This window comes from Camelus bactrianus, chromosome 4 (assembly GCF_048773025.1).
Source record: "Camelus bactrianus isolate YW-2024 breed Bactrian camel chromosome 4, ASM4877302v1, whole genome shotgun sequence".
NCBI classification, from domain to species: Eukaryota; Metazoa; Chordata; class Mammalia; order Artiodactyla; family Camelidae; genus Camelus; species Camelus bactrianus.
The window spans coordinates 21,561,759-21,572,713 of record NC_133542.1 but is presented as its reverse complement, the minus strand read 5'-3'; the positions used below and the strand labels follow the sequence as shown (position 1 = coordinate 21,572,713).

General features: G+C 42.5%; 1 protein-coding gene across 21 annotated transcripts in view; it reads right to left on the bottom strand.

The window, feature by feature from the left end:
* Positions 1–462: 462 nt before the first annotated feature.
* BNC2 (basonuclin zinc finger protein 2) overlaps positions 463–10,955 on the bottom strand; it is a 410,419-nt gene continuing 399,926 nt past the window's right edge. For 15 of the 21 annotated variants that reach the window (XM_074361530.1, XM_074361531.1, XM_074361532.1 and 12 more), the window contains one exon: positions 463–10,428. In XM_074361530.1, coding sequence (XP_074217631.1) covers positions 9,768–10,428 — 661 coding nt within the window. In that variant the 3' untranslated portion in view covers positions 463–9,767. The remainder of the gene's footprint in view (positions 10,429–10,955) is intronic. The other 6 variants (XM_045509912.2, XM_045509917.2, XM_045509901.2 and 3 more) reach the window with 5 other exon arrangements.

Genomic DNA, 10,955 nt, shown 5'->3' with positions numbered 1-10,955 from the left:
ACAAGCATTTAGTCTGAAAAAAATATATAGTCATCATCATGTTGGCTGCTGCCACAAATGTCACAAGGTGGGGTGGGGGTGGAAGAAAATTTATTTGCAGAAGCTCCGAAGAGCTTGGGCAAAGGCTTCAGGGAAAAGAAAATTCTGGAGAGACACAGAGGAAGCGTCCCCAAAGGGCTAGCTTTAGTGAGGAAAGAGCCGGTGTTTGCTGGGCTCTGCCGGGACTGGCTGGGATCTTGGTCGCTCTGACTCAGCTTTGCCATCTGAGTAAGAGACGAGTTTGATCTTCCTAAGAAGTGCCCTCAGTAGTGCCCAGGTTCAGTCCAAACAGGAGATGGTTATCCAACAAGTGTGCTTAAATAGGGTGAGTGATGATGCGAGCGGACGTGTTCCCAGGTGTGTTTTGTAAAGGTCTTACTGGAGTTTGTTGAGGTTTCTTCAAATCAAGAAGGGAAGTAGAGATCAGTGACTGATAAATCTTTAATATAAAAATTGTACAAGAATTTTGATACAAATTACAAGAGGTATTTGGACAAAATATGAATAAAATTCCATTTACATCCCCGAACCCTTATGCATTTTATGCAAAAGACATACTGTAGACAGTTATAGTACAGAAAATACAACAAAGGAAAATGTAAATAAAAAACTTTTAATTCCCTTAGGCTACTAATAAAAACAAACCAAAAAGCAAAACAGAAACAAAACCCTTGTTCAAGGTACAGACAGTATGTATGAAGCTACCGACGACACAATGACATGATTGGGGGGATGCAGGCTGTCCCCGCCCCTTGGTGCAGCTCCCTTGAGTAGTACACACCGTGGCTCTGTGACAGGCTGAGCAGAAGAGGCTGATCTGATGCAGATGAGAACAGAAACAAAAACATAAACCCCCAAACTATGGGGGAGGGAGAGGTCATATCTTGAGGAAAATTCCTTTTCCTCAAGATATTTCAGTTCCCTTGGGCCGCTTTTGCTGTCAGATACGCAGGGTGAGTCCGGCGTGTGTGTTATTGAGACCCACCAGTGGGTTTGGCATGAGTTAAGAAGGTTATGTGTTCTCTCAACCACGTGAGGGCTGTTGCCATTTCTTGAGGACTAGTCCGCTATTGGCAGTAGAGAACGGGGAGCTTTCTTTCCTGAAGCCCCGACTAGCCTCCACCTTTGAGGAAAGGTCCAGGGTGGTGGCCTCAGATCAAAGTCTTCTTCCACCTTTCTTGCCCCTCTGACCTCCAGGTACCCACATTTAGCTTCCCTGCCCTGCTCATACTGGCATTGGTAGGAAAAAAGTAAGACTTCTCTGCATGGCAGCTGAACCAGAGTTTGCACAGGAAAGGGAGAGCACCATAAATTATCAATCTTAGTCATATCAGGTTACTGTATAATACTAGAACATCTCATTCACTTAATTCACGTTATATAAACCCTGGACAGGGTAGGACACACACGTTTCCAAAGCGATCAAAATCCAGATGAAGGAGGGAGTGTTCTACCTTCTTGCTTCAGAAAAGATATTTTTTGGAGGGGGTAGGGGAGATAGAAGAACAAAGGGTAGGAGTGGAGAGATAATGGAAATTCAGGGAGATTAAGATGGACAACGAGAGGAATGGATTACTCTGTACAAAGACATGCAAAAATGCTCCAAATTGAGTACTAGATGAAAGAAAAAATAAACAATCGATCTTGGTTTATACACCTCAAGTGAACCTATTAACTCAGCACATTGTCTGGGCGTCAGGAGCGTCATACCTCGTGAATCAGTGCTTCTCAGGGCTACGGCACCGACTCGGAGGCGGGGTGGGGGAGGCTTTGTCCGCTAGCGCGGTGCGGGCAGGCAGGAGGCTCCCGGGAAACAGTGCCAGGTCAGCTCGCCTTGGGAAGTGGGGGCTACCAAAAGGGCTGGGGTTTTCTTCCCGCCTTGTGGAGAACATTTCCAGGGCCAGATGAATGGAGCTCTCACATCCAGGGTCTCCCCAGAGTCCCCTCAGTCCTTGAGCTCCGTAACAAGTGGGCAGAGCCATTTCATAATGGATTGATTTGCCATCTTAATTGTGCATTATTTCAACATCACATTTGGCAACAAGGAAGCCTTATTATAAAATCTTGGTATAGTGCTTAGATACTCTCTCTTCAAGAAATATATTTTTATACTATCTACTTTCCTTTTTTGTTAAAATACCTTTTTTTCTGCTCTTCCTTGCCTTCAAAGAATCTTCAAAAGAGGAAGCTAAAAAAACTTTAAAAAAAAAAGTTAGAACTGTCCTTAGCACCCCTGTTAAGGAGGGGGAAGCTAATGTTAGCAGAACCTGTGCAATTTTGGCAACTTAATTTTTAATTAAGATTCTATTAAGATGTTTGATAAATGACCATTTTATATACATACTGGGGGAACTTAAAAAAAATCAAGTTAACTGCTTTTTCTTTGACCCCAAGAAATCCTTGCTCAAAGTGCTTTTCTTCCCAGCCCTCACACTGGGTTATGAGATTATTTTAGCACAGGTTTGTCAACATAGACCTGTTAAGTTGTCTAGGTCTGCAGCTTTTCTCTTTCCAGAAGTTTGCATCAAAGATGACACCGCGTGTGTCTTATTTGATTGACAAACATATTTGAAACATGACTGTTCAAAGTGGGTCAACAGCTTCTTCCAGACCTGCTGCCGGCGGGTTAGAAGGAAGCGTGGAGTCCCCTAGTTCCATTGAGGGAGACGCACCACTGGTCTTGCACTTCCTTTCGTCACTAACTAGCGCTTCTGAGCCACCCTTTAATTAGTTCAGGAGACAACAAGAGCAGCCAGTACCTGTGCTTTATTTGGGCTCAGGGTTTGGGAATGTAGCATCGTCACGTGATCGTCCTTTGTACCTTTTGTCCCCTCGTCACTTGATTTCGTAAAGCTCACGAGCTTGTACTTACCACAGTTCTCCCAAAGTGGAGAACTTACCTTTTACGGATAGCGCTGTTCCTGTTTTAGTGATTACAGTGAGGATCTCTGTGCCTTCTGATATTTTTCAGATTGTCAGTCCAGTTAAACAAAAGTTAATCTGTCTTGTTACCCTATGGATTCGGAGGTTGTCATGGCAAAATACATCAGTATATTTAGGCGAATGGTTGGATGCCAAAACAAAATTTATTTTTCTTACCATCATGCACAGCCAATTTGTTTACACCATGTGCACTTTTTAAAGAGGAAGTCAAATATTTTAGCGCTTTTCTTATAGAATATGGGGTGATCTGATCCCACTTTTGCCACTGACTGGCAGAAATTTTGCTCTAATTATAGGGCCACACTCGGGACTCCCCAAGTGCACGGGCATGGAGCTGCAGTGCTTCAGTTTGCAGACACAAATGCTGTCACAGCCAGCATCCCTCTACTGACCCTTACCTAAGTAGTCTTGTTCCTGTCCACTTAATAGCTGGAGAGGGCACCTGGAGGCGGCCTTGGGCTTCCCAGAGATATAGTTTAGTAGGTGTGTGTACGTGCTCGTGTGTTGGGAGAGGAGGGAGAGGAGAAAGCTGGAGGAGGAAGGAGGGGATAGAGAAAGAGAGACGGACTGTGAATGTGTGTGTACATCAGGGAACTCGGACGGAAAGCCTAGCCCTTGTACTCAATTTCCCCTTCACAAGGGATAAACAGGCAATTACGCATCCTTTTATATTTGATGGCCAAGTGCTGAACTGGAAAGCACACTATTAGTTTGTGTCCCTTCAGGGCCAGGGCAGTAAGTAGCCAGGAGAGCTGGGGCTGAAGCGGAGAGGGTGTTGTCTGCTGTTAGTGTGACAGTCTTGTCAGCAGCGTTCACATTACTGGAAGGTAATAAAGTGACAAGTAAGTTATTAGAAAGATATGAGGTGAAATTGAACTGAAGCTTCTCGCTGCTCAGCCTGGCTGTTCCCCTTCCTCTTCTGTAATGGTCCACTATTTGTTACAAACTGAGCCTTGTCTTGATACTCTATATAGAAAAGAAGAATTTTTTTTTTTTGCAGTAAAGGTCAAATGAATTTACAACAACACTTCAGAGGAGAGGAATAAAGATAGTTTTATGACAACTATAGTACGTTACTTCAAAAAATATATATAGCATTATAATGAACGATGATGCTGATCCAATTCTGTGCACTTGTAAAACGGCTTAGTTTTTTTTCAAACCCGTTATTGGTTATTTGGATTTTTCAACGAATGCCAGAAAGACAGTACTTGATGTCCAGTTATTGCCAAACGACCATAAACATCATTTTGTGCCAGATGTGGGAAGAATGAGGATGACAGGAGGACACAGGGAAGGATGAGGGCTGGGCCGGAGGGACGTTAGGTTGATTCACTAGCCAGTTTTGGAGCTGGATTTACATAATGCTAAAGGAAAATTGCCGTTTACAGTAAGCAACTTTCCAACTGGAGGAAACAGGGAAATAAATTGGGACAGATCCGATATGGCCTTAATGCTAACACGGGCAAGACTACCTACCACACAGGGTTCTGCTTGGAGGGGAAATATGAAAACAGAAAAGTTACTTTGATGCTTCCTAGGAAGGCGAATGAGCTCACATTTTGATCAAGAAATCTTTAGCCAAACAGCATTACAACCACAGCTACAGGGGCAAGCCAAAGTAATGATGGAGAAAGAGGTCTGTGCTGGGAACCACTCACTTCAGCTCCACTTGTCACAAGTGGAGCTTGGTTTGACCACTGGCCTTTACTATAACCTAGAGGACCCAAAGGATATTGTTGCTCCCTAAGGGACTCTAGCATTACTTCCCACTCCAAAAAAAAAAAAAAAGAAAAAAGGAAAATGAAGAAAAGAAAAAATGAACTACACCCCCCACCCCAACACACACACAGCTGCTCTAGCTGGCTTTCCTGGCCCGCCTGGCCGAGCTATTCCACGCAGCATCCTTGTTTTCCTCCTCCCGCCCTCCTCAGACCGGGGTTCAGTGCCGCGCGCGAGTCACGGCGAGATCTGGAGGGCACTGGTGGAGACACACACACCTCCTGCTAGGCTGAGTTGTACTAGACTTTTCTCTTGAACATACACTTTCACTGCATTCACTATTTTCTCTTCGAGTTACCTTCAGACCAGGGCAGGTCCCTGTGCTCTGCTTTGTATCCCTCAGTTCCCTTTAAAAACTGATTCCCTCCAGCCTTTTTGGCTTCTGCCTTTTATCGCCCTCCTTATGCATTTCTACCCCTTTCATTAGAAAAACAAAGAATGAGCTGGAAAAGCAACATTCTCTCATTGAAATATTCCAAGTTGGGGAGAACAGAAGTGATTTAAAAAAAAACAAAACAAAACAAAACCAAAACAAATTTGTCATAATTTTAAAAAGTTCTCCAGAAAAGGAGTGTGTCCATAAGATCAAAGAAAGTTTCTTCCGGATGATTTGTTTCTTATGAGAGCAGATGTAGCATGTCTCATGACAGCTGAACATTATTTACTCTGTTGGTCAGTCTCACCCACCACTGAAGACCAAGCACAAGTCAGGACCGCTCAGGTCCACTGTTAGCAGCTAGCAGCAAGTCTGTCTCACTCTGGTTACTGGCTTCTTTCTGTTTTAACTGCCAAGGGCTGCAGCTCTCGTCTGCTTGGCACACATCAGGGGTGTGTACAGAGGAGGGGGAAAAAAAGGTCAGTTTTTACTTGGTGGGAACCTAGTGCGTGGGTCCTCCTGAGGAGAACGGGCAGAGTGCCTGCGGAACAGCCCATGCTGCGTATATTCAAAGCTTGCCTTTTTTTTTTTTTTAAAGGAGCAATGTATATACTAACAGGCTGTTAACCAGTTAAGTGCCTTTCTCCTCTTACTGGAAAGGCCTGGAAATTCATGGCCAAAGAAATCACACTACAAGGACTACTGTGCAGAAAACAATTTCAAAAGAGATGCGTGTCACATTGAGGGGGAGACATTAACACACTGACACCTTTAAAAGGCATCACGCTAAACAGGTGGTTGGACTAAGATCTGAAATGCATTGACTTTTTTCAGTACAATTAACAGCAGAACAAAGAATGTCATGCTTTTTATCACATTTTTAAAACCAAATTACTTATTATCTATCCTTATTCTTGGTCTGTGTTGTCCCTCTCTGTAACAGATACTCCCCAAAGCAGACTAAGCTTTTCTGATATGTGTAAAAACATATCTTAAAATGATCAAAACAGTACATTTCAACACCAGCTCATGAACACGCACATGAATGGTACCTGTGACAAAAATGTTGCTTAAAATCAACTGGGGAAAGGCTGCTTGGATGAAGAGCTGCCATCCCTATTCCTTTTCAGCGGGCGTAGGAGGGAGGCAGCTAGACGGAACCTGTTTTGCAATAGGAAATCCTATGGGGAAAAAAGGAGCATGAATGGGCAAAGAGGAAGGGCTCAGTGATTAAAATGCTGATCTCTTTATCCTTTCCATTTCCAAATCAGCCTTGGAATCACCATCTTAACTAGATTTAGAGTTAAGTCAAAACACCGCCCTCGGGCACACACCCAAGAACAAGCAACACCTGGGGACTAGGAGAACGCTACGTTGCATGAGTAGACATTTTATGGACCACTTCCATCCAAATAGACTTTATACTGGAAAATGTTATTCACCCACTTAGAAGGCCACCATAACATGTGGGCACTTGAGGCACAAAAGTAGTAGCAAAGAGGGGAGAGACTTAAAAGGGCATGTTGTCCAGGACTCACTGCTGTTTCTCCAACAAAAGGCAGGTGAACATGTTCATGCTTCCAAGCAAGGGAAATTCTACCCTGAGAATCTCATTCTTCTGGACTTGTTCCACTGGGCTAGCCGTATCAGCCTGGTTTGTTTGTGGCAAGTAACAAACATTGGTTCTAAGCCTGGTTCATGTGCTGACTGACGTGACCTGCTGACAGCCACGTGGTTCACTCACTAGGGCTCTCGGACCTTTCCGTTGACATTAAACTGACTCAACACTGATTCTGTACAAGATGAGTTCTAATATCTCAACCAGGAATGTAACTTTAAAAAATTGCTGAAAATGAATTATTTTCATAAAACTACATGTCGTTTAGTCTACGCACACTCCCAAAGCTAGTGTTTCCATACTCTTTTGGTATACCAAAAATAGTTTTTCCACTCTTGGAACCGAATCACTTGGTTCACAGGGCAACAGCGCAAACACAGAGAACGCTAAGAGGACCAAAATGTTTGCAAACAAACTTTCATTATTCTAGTTCAATCTTTCACAAACATACTGTACAGAGGCTTATATGGTATAAAACAAAGGAAAACATCTCTGTCTATTCAATTTAACACAACACCAAAATAAAGCAATTAAGACTTTGGGGAATTCAAAGGTACAAGAAAACAAAAAACGGTTAGCACTAATTCCTCAGCTTTTTTACCGTAAACATTTGTCATTTAACAGACATAGTGTTTGATATAGTTTCTTTTGTACTGTAAATACTTTTGGTCTCTCCTCACTGTAGAACAAAGGAAGAATTAAATGAACCCCATGGCATCCTCTGAAGGAGGTGCAAAGAAAACTCCTAGACACGTCTAGCTTATCTTTAAGAATCTATTGTTTCTGAAATTTTCACAAATAAAAATACGGAATCCTCAACTAACGATGCTTAATTTTGGAAACAATAAATACTGTGAGGTACAATAAATCCTACAGGAATAATAACAAGAGAAACATATTAACAGTTTCCTTTGGCAAATTTAACGGAAGTGAATGCTGATGTGAACATAGGAAAAAAAATTACAAAACATGAAAATTGGAAATGCTACTACAAGTTAATAAGACACAGGGGGTATTTTTAATTTTTAGGCTGATGAGAAAAATGCTTGAGGCCCTTAAATGCAGAAAAGAAATACATTCTCTTTAAATTATTATGTACTGCTTGACAAAATATTCCTTATCTCTTTTCTCCCCAACCCTCCACTTAAAAAAAAAAAAAAAAAGAAAAAAAAAAAAGACAACAAAACACTGTCTGCAATGCACACCCTAATGGTTTTGGCTGCAGACTGAACTTGAGTAAATATCATCATTTAGTCAGTATGTTGTGGTAGCCGAGGCTGCCGATGTGGTTAACCAGCTCAGGCAACATGTGTAAACATCGGAAACAAAACAAAACAAAACAAGGTTTGGAGGATCCTCTCCCTCCCCTTTCTCACTCTCGACTGCTTGGTTTCAGGCTTGCTTTCATTTCTCTCTGACAGATCGTGTGGGGAAACACAAAACACGAAACAGTGAGAGATCCTATTTTAAACCCCCTTATTCTGGCTTTGCAGAAAGGAGTGTTGCTCAGTTCAAGTTCAGCACATGCTTTCAAAGCTTCCCAGTACTGCTACTGTTAAACGTCTTTTGATTTTGTCTATCAAACAGGCCTGAATCATAGTCCTACTGCAGAACTTGCAACAAATTAGGTGGCCACACGACAGACCAACCCGGTTCAGGCTTTTCCTTTCTTTTTAAAGGGTAAGAGTTAGGCCTTTGCAAATGAGCCTTCAACTCTTTTCCTGTATTCAGCTTTGTTCCATAGTGAGTAATTTGGGCTTTTGTATCCTGAAATATTATCCTGCCTCTAAAGAATAAATGCCTTGGCCGTTTCACACCACATAATTTTGTTTTCCTTTTATGTAACTTAACATATAAGCAAGAAGGATGCAATGTTGATTCTAATAACATTCGGCACTTGAAAGAATCACCAAGTGTTGTTTTTTTTTTTAAAGCGGTTTTCTGGTGGCCGACAAATTGGCCTGTGGTTATGTTGAGTGACTAATTGTATTTTCTTTTCTGGAAACTTGTGCAAAGTTGGCAGTTTCGTGTTAACACTAATACTTTTGTTTGGCATTTGTGCCCTATACTGACCAGACCATTTTTTATACAAGTGAATTTTTTTTAAAAAGACACTTACTCCAAGTATGGCAATAGTTTAAGGATAAAAAAAGAAGCATGGATATTACACATCCCCTTGTAGTGTATGAAAAAAAGTGCATGACTGAATTTATGTACTAGTACAGGACATTTTAAAAAATCAGATCTGTGCTGTAAGGCATGCCAGCACCTCTTTATCACTATATCTAGCAGGTAGTAAAAACAAGACCAAGTTTCTTTTTTCTTTAAAAAAAAATGTGCATTAATGCTAACATAAATGAATTGAGCTAGCCAGCAAACTATTTTCCTGTATATCTAACAGCTGGATGTATCTGTAAAAATTAAACAAAAGAGTTAAACAACCATCGATACACTTGTTTTACATCGCTGGCCTCTCAAGGCTAAGTATTTACAGGTGAATCTGCCATGCTTTAATCGAAGATTCTCTCAAAACCTTAAAGTTCACAAAAGACAACTATTAGAAGTTCCTTTTCTGTTTCTTTTTTCTTCCCCCCCCCCCCTTTTTTTTTTTCCTTTTGCAGGCAACAGTCATGGGTACTAATTGTCTCTTTGGAGAGGACCAAGAATTATTATTCTGTCAAAATTTGGGCTACTTGCACGCTTTATGTGTGTGTATGTGTGTTTACAGGGTACTCTGTTTTCACCCGCAAATTAAAGAACCCACCTCTTTCCCAAAACTAGAAAGGAAAAAGAAAAACAATTTCAAAAGCACCTAGTGTTTATCTTGTCATAGCTGAAAAAAATGTGTGCGTGTGTGTATACACAGACCCAGAGGCACACATGTGTATACACACACACACACCTCCATACACACACACCCTCCCAAGTACACAAGCACACACTGACTCTGGCAGTTCGAATATGCAGGCCATCTGGTGAGAGCTGGCATGTGGAGTGTCCGTTTTGAGACTAATCTACCGAAGTGAAGGGAATGTTTTTGTGGAGATTAGGGTTCTGACTGTGCCGATTTCGGCTTCGCACAGAGGAAAACATCATGTTGCAACCGGGGACTTTGCACTTGTGCATTTCTCGCAAATGCACGGTTTTATAGTGCACTCGCAGGGTCCCCTTGTTGCTGTACATTTTGTGGCAAATGTTGCACATGATCCCACCATTGCTCCCGGACAAGCTGTTGAACATCAGAGATCCCGACATGTCAGCCCCTAGGCTGCCGGGGAGGGCGGGGGCCTCAGCCTTGTGCGCCGACTCCCCACTGTCACTCGCCCCGTCAATGTCGTCCAGAAGGATCCCCTCGTCACTCCCTGCGTCGGATTCTCTGGAGGAATGGATGCTGCTGCTGGACTGGAGGCTGGAGGTGGTGCTCAGGTCAAGGACCATGTAGTCCTCCGCCATGCCTCTCCCGTACCCGTTCAGGTGGGAGTCTTCCGTCCCGGCGGGAGAGGAGGTGTCTTCCCTGACATCGAGCCCCAGGGGGTGCTGGGCACCATAGATCTTCATCAAAAATTCATCCCGGAGGTCCTTGCTAAGGGAGGGCTGCGATGAGTCCAGGCCCATGTCATCGAGTTCTTTGGTCAACAGTTTACGGTGCAGATTTATGTTGGCACTGTGTCTAGGAAAACAAGAGGGAAGGGGGCGGGGGCAGGTACACAGGGAGTGGGAAGGGGGAGAAAAAGGAGAGCATTTTAAAATGGATTCAGCTTTCACTAGGCGTCAAATAAGCACATTCACTGCTAATGACACCATTACAAAAGCAAACGTTTCTCTATACCTTCAGGATTTGGGAATACGTGGTGGTGGGGAGTGCTCCACTAACATCATTTTTATGAGAGTAAAATTCTTCAATGGTGAACGAGTGCAAACCCGTGCGCCTTTTTCTGAATGACGGTTCTGTTCGTTTTGCTGTGTAGCAGCATCAGTTGCAGGGAATCTCAAGCAGAGATTTGAGAAAATATATCCAATAGGATAAAAGAATGGAAACTTTTTGCTTATCTAACCTTAATCATTTGAATTTACCTAAAAGGAAAACAAAACAAAACCCCTTTTTTTCTACAGCAAACACTGTACTTTGCGGTATAAAAAGGATTCTTTTTTCTAAAAAAGTAAATGGCTTAGATAATTAACGATTAACTTCAAAAA